This window comes from Macrosteles quadrilineatus, unplaced genomic scaffold (genome assembly GCF_028750875.1).
Source record: "Macrosteles quadrilineatus isolate MER2022 unplaced genomic scaffold, UCM_ALF_1.0 Scaffold_5__1_contigs__length_97177068, whole genome shotgun sequence".
In the NCBI taxonomy this organism is placed as follows: Eukaryota; Metazoa; Arthropoda; class Insecta; order Hemiptera; family Cicadellidae; genus Macrosteles; species Macrosteles quadrilineatus.
In genome coordinates this window covers 50,862,895-50,879,224 of record NW_026542598.1, presented here as the reverse complement: position 1 = coordinate 50,879,224, position 16,330 = coordinate 50,862,895, and the positions used below count along the sequence as shown (strand labels likewise).

The following is a 16,330-nucleotide window of genomic DNA, read 5'->3' as shown; positions in this document are numbered from 1 at the left end:
AAATAAAATTATCAGTGTACGACTGGTATGATTTGTTTATCAAAAACAAATAATAGGTTTTTAATTAAATTTTATAGATACCTAGCTCTATTAATCAATAAAATTCTACAACAGTTCTATGAAACTTTTAGCCTAAAAACTGTAAAACTTCCAAATCATCATTTTTGGGGTGTTCCCAATCATTACATTTTACTTATAAGATCAAAATAGGTTACAGTTACTAAAATTAAGTTAAATTAAGTAAGTAAGTTAAGTTAAATTAAGTTTAAGTACTTAAGTTAGTAATAGGGTGAGGACTAGTTCCATTGGTACTGTTTGTGATCAATTGATAATCCATTTGAACATCTAGTATCCATTTTCTTTCCTAATATATTTTAAAATTTGTATCAATAAAAATTCTATACATTAAAATCTACCAAAATAATCATTCATCACAAGTTTTCCTGACTTAGGTGTTATGATTCTAAGAATGTCTTGGTGTATAAAATATAGTTAATCTCAATATTATGATATAAGAGAAAATACTTATAATAATTGCTGTATTGCTGGGTGTTGATGTTTCAGAATTTCGTTACAAGTATGGTATTGAAAGATGGCCTCATTCTTCTTTATTGAATTTCATAAAACCTATTTTCCATCATAAGGTGATACTTGTACCTTGGATCGATTTCACACCTTTTTTAAAACAATTAATCAGGTATTTTGAAAATTACAACACTGCAAACGGTTCAAAATAACTTATTTTTATATCACAAAAACAAATAAAAGAGATGGTCATTTAAGAAATATAAATAGATCTCAATGTACATAATAACCACAATTTTACATATAAACAGTATTACAAATATAACTTTAGAGGAAAATATTATTTTAACAAATACTGTACATATGTAAACAAATATACACATATACATAACTATAATATCAATAACATGGGAATGACTTTTATTCCACATAAAATGTTGGAAAGACAACAATCAATTAACTATGAGGTAAAGATTTTTACCGACGGCCGTTTTTAAAACTAGCCTTCAAATTTTTAGAATCAAAAAGACTCACATCACCACTTTGTTTCCTTACTTTACAGACCTGGTGTGGTAAAGTAACGGACTAATGGGGTTAAGGAATAGAGAGGAAAGGAGTAAAATTGTAATGCTTCAAACGCCAACTTATCAGCTGGTAATGACCAATTCAACTGTTGATCTGCCGACTTTTGCCGGAAACTCACACATTCTTTCCTTAACCTTTGAACCAAACGATTTGCTAACCAACCGGTGCAGGAAAGTTTATTGAGAGATTTTGAAATGTTCAGATAGTATTAGTGAAACGGTCATAGGTATGGTAAAGTAAGCAGCTCCTTGTAACTAGCCTTTACAACACTCGTAAAAGTTTTTAGGGTACTCGCCAAAGCTCGTGTCTTATCCCCAAATTAATCCATCAATTTGGCGTTTTGAACAAACAATTGACTTCTTTTTAATTACTTTATTACTTTTTTGAATTCAAATCAATTTTTAGGAAGGCTTAGATACATTCCTTTCCCTAAGTGTCGTAGGAATAAATTTTACTATTTCAGCTTCAAAAACTGTATTGTATTTTATTTTAAGTGTGTACAAAAATACCTCTAATTATCAACGTTTTGGATAAATAAAAAACCTAAATGCAACAAGAAAGTTAAAAGAATAGTAGTTTTCATCACTAGGAGCGAAAGTGTTTCTTTTTGGTACGCAATTGTGGAAATATGAATAAGTATAAAAAGGACCCTTGTGCTCCATGTGATGAACAACTATTTTCATCATACTGTGGAAATATCCTTCTAATAGCTACTAAATTAGACCACATAATTTGAGGCTATTCCAAGTTGTCATCAATGTTTACAATTGCTGTTGTTTACAAACATAACTTTAAATATTGTTATAATCAATTAATTCATGTCTATGGTGATAAGCAAGCATTTTCATAATTAACTGATAAAATTTTTAGGTTAGGGAACCGAAAAATTTACTATTTGTTTTTTCTGTTCCCTATTTGAAGTTACCAAAAACTATGATTTTGCGGACGGTTTTGAGAACTAAAAACAGCTGCTTTCCCAACAGTATGATGAAAAACTAAATTTGAGTGAAGAACTTTGGCCCGTGCTGCTGAGCATTTTTCTTTTGATAATGTAATAGAATACAGTCTTGCAGTAAAATTGTGAAAAGGTCGTTAACCACTGAAACACCAGTAAACGGATTGACAACATCAAAGTGCATTTATAAGTTGTTAGGGAATGCATTGAATATAAACATACAACCTACTATGATGAATCTACAAGAACAATACAATTGTCCTCTTAGAAGAAAGGCTTTGATAATTTTAAGGCATGGCATTAATATGAAAGATTTTCTTATATTTTAAAGGTCAACATTTATGCACAGTAGATAACATCAAAACGTACATTAAAAAATAAGTCGTTCACCTAACACATGGCATAAAACTTGTTGCTGTTAACATTCAGAAACTTTTATCATATGTAATTTTTAAGCTTGGCACAGTAACAAAATCTTGCTTCGTAATAGTATTTTATGTTTATTTTCTACTGGTTTTAACAAAGTACATCTAACTAGAAAAAATATAAGGAAAAAACAGTTTATTGTTTGAAAAGGTTAAAATGAAAACAGTTCAAGACAATCATTCTAAAAAGAGATGATGACTGGAAAGAATGAAGTGATCATAAAAACAATCATAATTTTTCTTGAAAGAATTCAAGAGATCAGGAAAACTAGGTAGAGTACACAGGGAGGCATGAAAAAAATTCCGATTTTGCAATCTTTACCAAAATGATTAATTACAATAAAGTACAGCATGAGTAACCATTACGTAGCCAGTGATTAAGAAAGTCTTCTGTAGTCAACTTTGAGAACTATTTTCAAGCATCACATCAGTACAGGCAGTCACATAAAACTTTTGCAGTATTACACACTTAACCCTGATAGATTTAGATATAGAAGTTGTCCTACGTGGTTTGTGCTATCTTACAACAAGGAGTATCACAAAGCTTTAAATGCGTTTTTGGCTACACAAGTAATGTGTATTTCTTACACTATGCATACATTATTTTTATTTTAGTCAAAATGGAGCTAGGTAAGCATACTCAATTTGTAACTCAATAATATAATGTTGAAAAGTAGGCCTACACACTAATCACAAAAATGATGTTGCATTTTCCTAATTACATTTCTTTTAGAAATAGTAAAATTCTGGGATTTCAAAACTGGAATCCAAATCTGAATAATAAATAAAATACGTCCAAAATCACAAATCCAAGTACAACTTAAAATACAATATATTATTTTTTTACGATCTACTGTAAAATTAATTAGTTATTTTAAAACAACCCTAAAAGTCATATGTTTTGCCTCCTGAATTGAAATTTAAGTTAAAACAATAGATAGTGATACCTTTTATGGTCACTAAGCCGAATTGTTAACTAAAAGGTAACATGACCTAATTAGATTGAAAACCCCCTAAATTGTTTATCCCCCATAAGAAATAAAATTTTCCTTAAACAATCGTTGACTTGATCATCGGATTAAGATTCTATATGTATGATTACTGCCTTGAACTAACACTCACGTTGTTGAACACAAAATAATATCCTAGTTAAATCTTCAATCTGAATATTTTCATGAGATTCAGATTCAACACATCACTATTTCCTTTAAGGTATCAACAAATGAGAGCAAAAAACCTAGCCCTAAACAAAACTTGAAAATATTAAAAATCTTGTGAGGCCTCTGTGGACTGATATTAAATTGTCGGTTTTGTTGAATAAAAAGTGTTCCCAACTAAATTGTTTCTAAAGAGAATTTCAAAAAATCCCTACTATGTTTACAAAAAATATCAATTATAATGATAACTTGTGCAATAAATGCTCAAACAGCTTAAACAGATTGATCCAACTTTCTGGAATGCTTGTTTAGGAAGTGATATTTACTCGATTGCTCCTTTGCAATGTAATTACAACCATAGTCTTGTGAAACCCTCACTTCAACACAACGCGATGTCCTATGCTAAACCTGTTGCAGGCTGTGCGCTGAGGATTGGTGTGCTGCTAGCTGCTAAGCAGCTAGTGGTTAGCTAGGTGTGGGGAGAGGGTGGGGATCGCACTGGATCGAAGGTACCTCGCAAGGTATCCAACACTGGTGTTGGTAGCACACAGCCGCAGTTTGATGTCCTCCATTCACTGCCTGTTGCGGGCCATGCGCCGAGGCGTAGCGTGCTGCTAGGAGGGAGACCCGCGGCTAGTGCTGGGTGTGGGGAGGGGGTGGGGGTCACACTGCAGTGAAGGTCCTTCGCAAGGTATCCAACACTGGTGTTGGTAGCACACAGCCGCAGTTTGATGTCCTCCATTCACTGCCTGTTGCGGGCCGTGCGCCGAGGCGTAGCGTGCTGCTAGGAGGGAGACCCGCGGCTAGTGCTGGGTGTGGGGAGAGGGTGGGGGTCGCACTGCAGCGAAGGTCCTTCGCAAGGTATCAGACACTGGTGTTGGTAGCACACAGCCGCAGCGTGACCCGACCGACCACTAGGCATGGGTGTGCCTTGAGTCCACGAGTCAGTTGTCGGGTCGTAGATCTCTACGACAGAGATGAAATTTCTTCCGTCGTAACCACCTGTGAAACACAGTGGAACTATTTTTGATATTATAGGACAAAATCTTTTCTTGTAATGTTAGGATAACGTCACAATTAATGTCCGTAAACCCCTTGGATATAAGCAATGAAAATAAATATTAGTTGGTGTCCAACTAATATAAAATTCACATTGTACATTTTCACTATTTACATTTACTTAATCCATATTCTGATAAGGCTACTAATGGTTTTTTCTCTAAAAGATGAACGAATCAAACAACTCAAATGAACTCAACCATGTAGCTTGATGGATGAGTGGATTAGGGCTTATCTAGTAATATCTGATTCATCCAACACTCATCCTTCACAAATATTGGTAACAATACACTAATATAATAAAAACAATTTGGACAAAACATTATAACAAAATTATTCATTAGTCCATTAATGGGTAGAATCAACTTTTTGACCAAACATTAAATAGTTTATAAATAAAAAACTGTTTTAAAACAAAACTTTTTTAAATGCACTAAAGAGTTGAAATAATTTATAAATATGTTGAGGGTATAAATACTTGTAAGATTTAAAACGAAAAACGTGGGGTGCATGCAATAGATAATTTACAATTACCTTCACCTATTGAGCTAATGTATTAATATTAATTAATTGCATGCACCCAACGTTTTTCGTTTTAAATCTTACAAGTATTTATACTCTCAACATATTTATAAATTATTTTCTACTTTTTAGTGCGTTTAAAAACGTTTTGTTTTAAAAAAGTTTTTTATTTATAAATTATTTTCTACTTTTTAGTCTTTAATGTGTAAATATGTTAAATATATTTTATATGACCTGTTAATATATAACCTTTGACTATTAATACAACAAACCAAAACCTTATTATCTCTAATCATATGTTTTATCTTTACTTTAAAATGCTTTTTTTATATTTTTAGAATATATCTGGAGCAGAACCTGTACCTCTTAACCTCTGCTCTTCGAACTGTCAAATTGAAGTATTTACAGCTGACTTAAACTAATTTATATGTTTACATTCTTTCAAAATGTAAACATGAAAAATGTGGAAGCCCATGGGGCGTATACCGTGGGAAAAATGAAAATTAAATGATATAATATTGCATTGTCATCCATTTGTGAGCTATGTTTCAAGTTTCAAGTCTCTGACTCATTGGGAACTTAGTATAAAATCGATTGCAAAATTTGTACCGGACAAGAAAGCGAGCTAATAAAAACGTTTTAAAATAGATTTTTGTTAAACGGCTTAACCGATTTTACACAGTATTTAATTTTCTTTAACAAACTAAATGTACATTATTTTCTTTTTGCCTTACAGCTTCGTATGGAAGCTGTAATGCAAAAACTGAACAAAGACTAAACTTTCTGGCCATGATGGTAAAAATGGCCCACCTTTGACAATTTATTGGTACTAGTCAACTAGTCAACTAAGTATATTATTCTAATTAATCGATGCATAATTAATTTAATTAATGTTCTTAAAAAGCTAAAAGAATAACTTTTTTATGACGCTTCATTTAGGTGTTTTAAGCAAAAAAAACGTAATTGCAAATATTTTTTTTTTACTTTTTTTACTCCCATCATTTAAACACAAGCTAGAATCAGTCACAAACTCAAAGTTTGACTCTTATTTGGGGCCACCAAAAGGTATTAAAACACTTTGCAGCTTAGGAATTTTTGGGATGCACAGAATTTTTTGTCTGATTTTCTTGGGCAATAATTGTCATATAATCATAATCATCCTTTTCCGGCAGTAAGACAAATAATACAAATATGAAATGAGGAACTAACCGATGGCGTATATCTTGTTGTCTATGACGGCCAGACTGAGAGCGCTCCTTGCGATGCTCATTGCTGCACAGAACGTCCATTGGTTGGTCTCCGGGTCAAACCTCTCCACTGTGTCCAGCTGTTGAGACCCGTTGTAGCCTCCCACCACGTAGATGTGGTGGTCCAGGGCTGCCACTCCTGCAGACACAAATAACTTGAGGCAACTCTTGTTAATTTTCCTAAATCATAGCCTTGTTCAAATACTAACTGCTACTATTTTTGTGTGTTTGTAGCAGCATTTTGGGTATTAACATCTAAAAGGACATCTTTTGCTGATCCTGAAGATGACTACTACATGGGTTAGTCAAAACTAGTTGCCATTTAGCAAAATTTTGAGTTGTATAAATAAAGAAACTTAAACCATTCTTTCAGTAAATATTTTTCCGTGGAATCAGCTGTAAGTTCAGTGGAATCATTGATTATTTATAGTCAAAGGTGGAATCCAAAATATTGAATACAATTGACTACATAGATTTGTTATTCAAGAAAATATTAATTCCATAATATTCCAATAATTTGATTAAATTTTTAAAGGGTTAAACAAAAATTAGATTGTTTTAATACTTAAAACCAAAGTACCAGTCACAGTAAATATTGTTTACTGAACCCCTTGTGTTTTGTATATCCTGGTATTTAAGATTTAGTCTAATGTACTTTTGAAGAATAGCTGTTGTTTAAGTAATTGTCATACTATTTATGTCAAGTCAAGTCAAGTCAAAGTCAAGTCAAGTCAAATAAATCTTTATTCAGACATACAACAACGTGTACATGAATGCGTCTTAATCTTAAACTATAACTAATACTAAAACCATTTTCCTGATGTGTACCGGTAGTTTAAATTATCATTATATTATGTTTACATTAATGCCAAAATTATAAAATTGTTGTTGTTAGCTTTTTACAATTACAAGGGAAAAGGTGAATGAGGAAGAAAGTTATTGACTGACTCGGAAGAAAAACTTTAACAAAAGCTGACAAATGCAATTTAATTACCTGCGCCACTTTTGCACTCGTGCATGTCGGCTACAAACGACCACGAGTCTTTGTCTGGGTTGTAGCACTCGACGCTGCGCAACCTGTTGGCTCCATCGAACCCTCCTACAGCATACAACAACCTGTTGATGACGGCCACACCTACACCGATACGTTGCTGCTTCATAGACTTGATCTTCACCCAGGTATCACTGTCCGGGTCGTATCTAAAATAAGGCAGAAAGGAGTTAAAAGAGGATGTTAATAATGTTTAATAGACGATTTATTGCAATACAGATGTATTTCATAACAAAGGTAGAAATGTTTTTTCTGAATATTTTATTTTTTAGTTTTATTTTCAAACAGTACCCAAAGCTCCGAGATAAAAAAAATCTCGATAAAATGTTGAAGTTTCGGGTCTTGTCCATCACTAATAGGCCTACTGCCCGCTATGTCAAAATGCTAGCGGATATATCCACCTATAGTCCGGTAAGGATTAAAATTTATCAGTCCAGTTCATTCTTATACCGGCTAACTCGTTGTTTGATATGTTCTACAAACAAGCCATTAAAAAGTTGTAATAATTCTTAATCGTACCTCTCTGCACTGTTGTGACAGTCTGTCCCAGTTGAGCCTCCGCAGGCATAGAGCAGTCCGTCCATGACACACACTCCCACACGATTACGAGGTGTAGACATGGCCGTACAAGGTCTCCACGTGTCCATCACCGGGTCATACCGGTCAATCCAGTCTGAGTCGTAACTACTGCCTGGGGAATTGTTTCGTCCACCTACCGCATAAATCGCACCCTGTAACAGATCATGATATGCTTCTTCATTATACATTCATCCTAGCGGAAAAGAATTTCCCAAGAGTCTTTGTAAAACGAGGAGAGTGAAAACATTACAGACGATCTAAGAGAGATACATCTAGGCACAATCTTACTTGTATTGAACCAATTGACTGTTACTGGGATTCCATTCCCATGGTTAAGTAGTAGCCAGTTTTATAATGAAATTAATTTGGTTAAATCGAGAGTGTGCTATTGTCAATTATTGGTTTCTGTCGAATAAACTGACTTTTCAACGACAACTAACTGTGATCATCTTTTATGCTAAATCAATTATTTAAGTGATGAAAATTAAAACAGAAAGTAGATATTTGGCAGAAGCACACTCTATAAATGGAAAATTGTTATAGAATGTTTTAAAATTATTTTTAGTTGAATACAGTGTAGGTTCTCCTAGTTTATACAGATGGGATGTTACCCAAGTATTCAATAATTCAAAAATAGCAGCAATAACTTGAGAAAAATAACTGATAATTTGTTTGAATTATTTGAAATAATTTATTGTCTATTTAAGGCTTGTAAAATGTAAAATGTTTTATCTTCCTAGATTATTCTGACTAATATCCTAAGATTATTTGTTCTATTCAATTATATAAATTGTTCAAACTTGCCAAATTACCTTGAGGAAAGCCACACCTAGGCCGGACCGAGGGATTGGCAGTTTGGCTAGGGATGTCCACGTGTTGTCGTCAATGTTGAAGCCCTCAAACGTGTCGAGGGAATGCCTCAAATAGCCACCAGCAACGTAGATAATCCGGGGGGAGTTTGGCGTTCGCTCTTTCACTCCTATCCTCTTGTGTAATGTAAGATCCTATACAACCAACGTTTATTACTGATTCCCCTTGTCATCCAGCTTAAACCCCTTTTAAATAAATAATACATTGTATAACCGTTTCTCATACAATACAATACTAAACATATCTACAGATTTAATCATGCTTATTTATTATGTTACCATATTTTTTTCAGGAATGTAAGTGGGACTTGTTAATATATATAGTATGGTAAAACGTAAAACCTCAATTTAACATCACTGCCAGGACTGTACCTGTGACACAAAGTAGCAATGCCAAATTAGTTTTGATATGACAGTTTGGTGAGAGATAACATAGATCGATAGTTAAAAAGGAAATGTTTTAAAATGGTTTTACTGTAACATGTTGAGCCAATCAGACAGCTACTACTAATAACTAGTAACTAACATACTGTGAATATCTGTGAGAGGTACTCGCGACACGCTGGTAGTTTGGTAACAATGTCGCAACTTTTCATCTGCTCTTGGAGAAACGCAGGACTGAGGAACTGACATCGAACTGCTCGTAACACAGCCACCATCTTGGGCTTACGGGTGTCCTCATTGTACCTGGGTACAAACAAAAATATATATAGCTTTTTCAAACATGAAAGAGGCTAGGCAGTTTGCTATGATTAAAATAAGACTGCGTGTTTGATGATATAAAGGTTTTTTGTCCTAACAGATAGTAACATTTAAGAAGTATTATTATGATGCATTTGCCAGAGTAGGCCTAATTTTAAAATTCTACGGCATTCTGAAAACATTTCTTTTAAAAAGAACATTTGGAGTTTAGGGCTATATTTTTAAAAGTTCTAAATTATTAATGATGCTCAGTGTTGGTTGTCCTATACAAAAGTTTAAGTAACTTATAACAAAAAGTTTCTAATGGGTTGAATAGTTCGCAATAGGTTGAAGTTTGATATATAGATACTCATGGTCCATTGTCAAGAGTCAATTGTATTTGTTTATCCTTTAAAGATTTGGATCAAATTTGTTACAGTTGATTCTATCTTATCGCTTAACATGATCTTATCTCACCTAACCCATTTGATGACAGCATTGTACACCTCCCTCTCTTCCTGCACGTTAAGTTCATCTTTCCTGATCAATTCTATCAGCTGGATGGGTGATAACTGCAGAAATTCCTCTTCCTGGCAGATCTGATAAATAAACAAGTAACTAGGTTTACATAATATGTATTCAATTTTTATATTTACTTTTGCTAGACAAAATAAAAAAATAAGTATAATTTATGAGGTTTAAGAGTGTGGAGGACAACTGAATTGGTTCTATAAATTGTTTTAGAAGGTTTTGTTAGTTCAGGAAGTTTCCAGTTATTACTGAATTAGGTAAAAATTAAAAACTTTTCAATCGGAAATACTATTTACTCTCTAAGGAATATTTTATAGTGAATATGTAACTCATGAAAATGGAAAATGCAAACAAAATCTTTACAGTAATAAGTTTTTTTTCTAATAATTTAAAATGTCCTATTATAACCAAAGTAATAATACATCACCTCTGATTTATGAAGAAACCAAGTTCACAAAACAATCATCAACATAACCTATACAGAAGAACCTCGATAACAAGACTCTCATGGGGATTATTAAATAAGACTTGCTAACAAGGTCGCCTTCTTATTGAGATTTGCAATAGCATGTGATTAGGGGCAAAATAAATTCAAGGGGATTTGAAAATTAAATGACACTTGTAATCAAGGATGAGCTGTTAACAAGGCTCCACTGAACTTTACTAAGTATATTTGCCCTTAAGATGAAACATTTCACGTTTCAACACTGAAAGTAAATCAGTGAGACAATGGTTTGCCCACCTGGGTAAAGTGCTGCTCAATATATCTGTTGGCTTTGAACAGCAAGTCCCGACATCCATGTTGCTCAGCAAAGGCAGCGATGCCGATGGCATTTGTCGGGTCTAGCTGTCGTTCTAGGAACGTACAACAAGCCTCTACGATATTGGCTACCTGAAACAATATTACCAGTGATTGAAAATAATGTTTTTTGAAAATCAGGTAAGAGGGTCTCATTTAAGAAAATATAAGGGGACTTATTGACAATTTTACAGTTTAGGTATTAAAAGAAATACAGTTGTTGGCACTCAAATCTGATACTTAATAGTCCCAAACACTGTATAATTTTACACTGTGCAACATGAGTTGTCAAAAAATAGCGACGCAGAACTGTAACATGATTTGTGGTGTGACAGAATTGTCAAGTTTTCCCTTTTTGGTTTAAAGTTTGGTACTTTAGTCCTCTACCCCCTTTGAAAAATTGTCCAGTAAGCACTTTAGGACACAAGAACACTTGTTGCAGGATCAAAACATACCATAAAGCTTCTTGTGATCCTCAAGGAAGATCAATGTAGCAATGTATACCTGTAGCATTGTAGCGGCAGGAAGGACCTGACAGACAGTCAGTTCAATGTAGCAATGTATACCTGTAGCATTGTAGCGGCAGGAAGGACCTGACAGACAGTCAGTTCAATGTAGCAATGTATACCTGTAGCATTGTAGCGGCAGGAAGGACCTGACAGACAGTCAGTTCGGTGACTCGTATCGTCCCTGTGTACATGAACAGTATGATCTTGGCCATGGCAGTAGGGGAGACTCCTTGCAGCTTCACCTTGGTCATGCCACACTCCATCAGACCTCCGGTGAACATGGCCTGCAACAACCACAGCACTCCAGCTTAACCTTGCGGGCAGATATACAGTATGCAAAAATAACATGACTTAACTTATTAAAACTTACAGCTATTGAGGTAAAACTAAACAAAAATTACTGAATCCTATTATACCTGAAATATGTTGCAACCTACGAGTCAAGAGGCTGCCTAATCAATCCTGAGAAAAGTCAGTAGCTTTTTGATGGTTTGAAGCTGGACCCAGCTGTGCCTAACAATAGCTATGTCCACACTTGTGCACTTTTTTCAATTTCAATGTGCCTTTAAACTTTCAACCAACATGCATTAACGCATGCGCTTTGAGGTATTCCTCTCAGCTATCCACACTCATGCCACACTTTTTAGTTGCCTTTTCCAAGATGAAGATTTATTTCTCTAGTCTGTTAGGTGGAATTAGTGTGGCAATTATTGTTAAGAAAACCTCAAAAACGTAATAAATAAAGGCGTACAGTTTGAATTAATAGGAGTTTTATAAAGCTCCTAATTTTCTTATTTTATCCATCAACTAATTTAATTTATCAAATTTTATTTAATTATTTTATTTCTTCTATATTAATTTTATTTATTCATTATTTGATATATTACTTCGCATGTCCCACAAACACACGTGAGAATGATAACTTATATGAATAATGAGGTTTCTTCGTCATCATGTTGCTTTAACTACTTGTCAAAAAAGTAAAGCAGTTCCAAATTGAAATGCACAGAAATCCAAGGCTGGTGGATCGTCTTGCGCTACATTGTGCGCTATGGAATAGAGCTCCTTCTGACTCGATTTGGAACATGCTTTAATCGCGTCAAGAAGCGTCAAGGCATGCGTTAAGAGGCATGCGCTTGGCACACACAAAAGCCCACAAGTGGGGACATACCTATTGGGCTTTTAATAAATAATCCTGGCTAATGAAACAGCTGATCTTAGTCAGTAACAAAGCAACAAAGATCATCTTACTCCATTCTACACTCATATTCTATATTCTAAAACAAGCACGTGTACGGACAAACTTAGTTTGTTTGTTTCTTCTATTAAATTTTAAAGCCTTTATGTATCCCTGGTTTTTCATATTTCCCTAGCTACTTTTTTAATCGTCTCAATTGTTTCCTTGTCACTCATCATGTTTTGTTTTCTCATTTCTAGACCTATCTTATCCAAGACTTATTCCAGTTCTCTCCTATTTGTCTCCTGAAATTAACAATTTATAAAATAAATAGGCGACTCGTGTTTTTTTTCATCTACATACTTCCACCATGCGAAATCTTCACAAATTCGCCTTGAAATTTTCCATGTCCTGTTCTCCCAATCTTTTTCCAGTCTCTTTCTGATGTTAAGTATATATCCGAACGTTTACCTTTAAAACGTTAACATAAAACTCTCTGCTCCCAACGCATTTGCCACTCATCTCTTCTCTCTTCTTTTTCCAATGTAGTCCTACCCACCTTCTTGTCTTCCAAAATCAACAGCTTATGCAGCGATTATCCAACAGTCCTAAATCGAATGTGGAATCTTCAGGCGGCTGTTGGAGAGCACACTTAAACCCAACACGGAAGGGTGCTTGCTGTATTCGACTATCAACGACAATAGTATTACTGTATTTGTATTTCGTTTGCGTCTACCAGTTATACCGTTATGTCGAATGTTTTTTTTGGTTATGTTTTGATTTTGTGAAAAATTTTAGTATAACCAGCTGTTTCAAATATTAGTGTCAAATTCAAAGTATTCATCTGTTCAAATGTAAACAAACATTTTCTCCCTAAGAATAACATGGTAACTTTGATGGCCACTGGGGCAGAGCCCTGATGGAATTCCAAAGTTTTTTTGTTTGATGGCAAAACTACATGCTAAGACCTTTCTAACGACACCTTGGACATGGTGATCGGTAGCACCACCACTCCAAAACAATTATGACAAAAATATGCCAAGCGTATTAAATATATAGATAACGATTAATGAATCACTTAAAAATCTCGGGGCTCAACAAGTTAAGTACAACTGTTAACATTTTACTTTATTTGATTTAAATGTTGCAAGAACCTATAGGCTATGTTGAATATTTTTAGAAGGATAAGTATCAGTTTGCATTCTGATTTACTTATCTTGTGATGAGAGAGATGCATCTACAAGGTAGAGAACCAGACACTGTATTGGAAGCGACTTGTTTCCTTGGACACATTTAATTTTTTACCATACTTTATAACAATACAGTATTCACATATTACTCAAATTAATACATGCTTGAACAACCCTATTCTTAAAAGTGAATTCTTACATATTATCCAAAATGTTTTGATCTAGTTATATGGTATTGTACTAAAACTATATTTCATGTACACTCAAGATTTATAAAACACAATGGAATTGAAACTTCTGCTTACCTTAAAGTAAGGACTAGCTGCAGCAAGGACGACTTTGTGAGCCTGGAATGATTCTGTTCCAACCTCAAGAACAATATCAGTCAACAGACAGTGACTCCTCATCATGTTCATTATCTAAAGAACATAAAAATAAAATCTATAATATTATTGAAGTGATACAATCAAATGTGTGGTCATCGTTTAAGGCCATTAACCAAATAAAAATATAAGCATATGACACATAAAAATGTGTAACTATAAAATGTTATCATGTGTAGTCAAATTATCTAGTAACAATAATAAGAGCAAGAACCAAATCTGGTACTGCATTGCCGACCTTATGAACTGCCAGATGTAAACACTAAAACAAGTCAAAATTAAGTACAAATATAAGTCCGATAAGTAATTACAATTATTAAAATCATGTCAAAAAAAATTAAAAGTTCAGAAGTAGGGAGTTTTTTTGGAGTAAAGGGGTACGATTTTCAGAAAACGCTTAGGAAGGTTTTGTAGGAAATATAATTCCTGACCATGAAAATATTTTCATAACTACCATTTTGACCATTTTTGGCTAGCTCTTGCCATTTTTGAGTTATAAAAGTTTAAAAAAACGTGCTTTTTCGTATGCAGATGTTCGCCATTTCGGATATTTGAGGTCGTTAAAATTTGTAAATTGTATTTCTACAAATTATTGTGATAATTCAAGGCCACTCCTGAGTCAGTAACACATGGGGCTGTATAGTATTTAGATGTATAGTTATATAGATTTGCTGAATATAATAGGAAATGATAGATTTTTTTAGAGCTCTGTCCCACAGGCCAATTTGCTAAGTGCTTTTCCTTACACGCTCCGGAAGTTTTCACTATTGAATTAATTAAAGTAAATTAAACACTTAGCGTAGGAAAGGCCATAAACTAGAATTAAAACAGACGACCGATCTAAAGAGCAGATGATTTTTTTTCGCGTCCCCTTTCTATTGTGAAGCGCGTGTATGGCAGCTAGTTCATTACTATTTCATGACAAATGTGCTTTTTTCCTAACAACATATAAATACAATAAATGAATATTGTTTATAAATACAGTGATACACAATATTCACAAAATACACCTCCTACTCCTACCTTCATGGCATCCTTGAGGTAACTGTTGATGCAGAATGTCATGTCGTTTTGGTCCTGTGTCTTGGTGGTGTTCTCCTCAGCATTGGCCGAGTAGTCCTCCTCCCCGTCCATGTTGGACTCTCCGTCTCTCTCACTCTCACACCATCCTCTCTCTCTCACTCATGCTTCAGTTCCTCACTCTGCAAAAATGAACAAAATCACAAATTGACAACTACCTTTGACAATGGATTACTAGACATTTTATTTCATGTAAGTTGTGGCTAGTTTTAGAATAATTTAGTTGAATTGAGCCACGGACTCATAGCAAAACTCATAGACAACTTGTTTTAAGCTATAGGCTAGCATATTTTATAATATGTCAACTACCAGAGTAACAAAAATTAAGGGAGAAAATAGAATATTTGACTGTAGCTTACTCTGTGGGAGCTCATTCAACTATATTAATTTACAAATTTTCTACAGCTGCTCCATATGGACAGGATATCTACCGTACTTCAGTTACTATCTCTATATATACTTTCTCCCTCTAAGGCTAAACCCATCTACAACAGCAGAATATATTTCATAACCGGGGCCAAAGTGACTCATGTAGGCCTACCTATCCTCAGTCAAAAATAATGAGTTGGTATTGCAAAAAAACACTTTTTTGTCATATTGCAGCAAAAACGGCCGATTTAATGCACACCTTGCCCCGTCTTATTTAGTATTTTTACGCTCTAGGGAGTAAAAAGCATTTTAGCCCCAAGGGAGTAAACATCAGCTGTTGTCAACTCAGTTTTAAATTTCGATAGTAAACAATTGCATGTATCGAAAGAATGTATCGATTGTTAAATCGATTGTAGTCAATTTGATAGTTTAATGTGCACTAACACAATCATAATAGACAATACGAATGAAGCACATAATAAACAGCTGCTTGTTTCCATTAGCAAATCCATACAGGGTGTTTCAGAATTTGTGTCAGATATTTTAGAGTATTATTCCTGGGTAAGAAACATATCCAAATATCTTAATAAATTGTCCGAAGTCCTTAATTACTCACACAGCTGCCATTTTGTTTATT

At 34.1% G+C, this 16,330-nt stretch overlaps 1 protein-coding gene across 2 annotated transcripts in view; it reads right to left on the bottom strand.

Moving 5' to 3' along the window:
- Window positions 1–779: 779 nt before the first annotated feature.
- The window catches only part of LOC128994926 (kelch-like ECH-associated protein 1B), a 31,769-nt gene continuing 16,218 nt past the window's right edge, over window positions 780–16,330 (bottom strand). The window contains exons 2-12 of one of the 2 annotated variants that reach the window (XM_054419759.1): window positions 15,268–15,446; window positions 14,167–14,280; window positions 11,614–11,778; window positions 10,929–11,078; window positions 10,133–10,254; window positions 9,505–9,661; window positions 8,918–9,109; window positions 8,046–8,257; window positions 7,470–7,675; window positions 6,438–6,614; window positions 780–4,649 (exon numbers count right to left, since the gene is read on the bottom strand). In XM_054419759.1, the coding sequence (XP_054275734.1) occupies window positions 4,432–4,649; window positions 6,438–6,614; window positions 7,470–7,675; window positions 8,046–8,257; window positions 8,918–9,109; window positions 9,505–9,661; window positions 10,133–10,254; window positions 10,929–11,078; window positions 11,614–11,778; window positions 14,167–14,280; window positions 15,268–15,378 (1,824 nt within the window). In that variant the 5' untranslated portion in view covers window positions 15,379–15,446 and the 3' untranslated portion in view covers window positions 780–4,431. Of the gene's footprint in view, window positions 4,650–6,437; window positions 6,615–7,469; window positions 7,676–8,045; window positions 8,258–8,917; window positions 9,110–9,504; window positions 9,662–10,132; window positions 10,255–10,928; window positions 11,079–11,613; window positions 11,779–14,166; window positions 14,281–15,254; window positions 15,447–16,330 lie in introns of those variants that run through there. The other variant, XM_054419760.1, reaches the window with a different exon arrangement.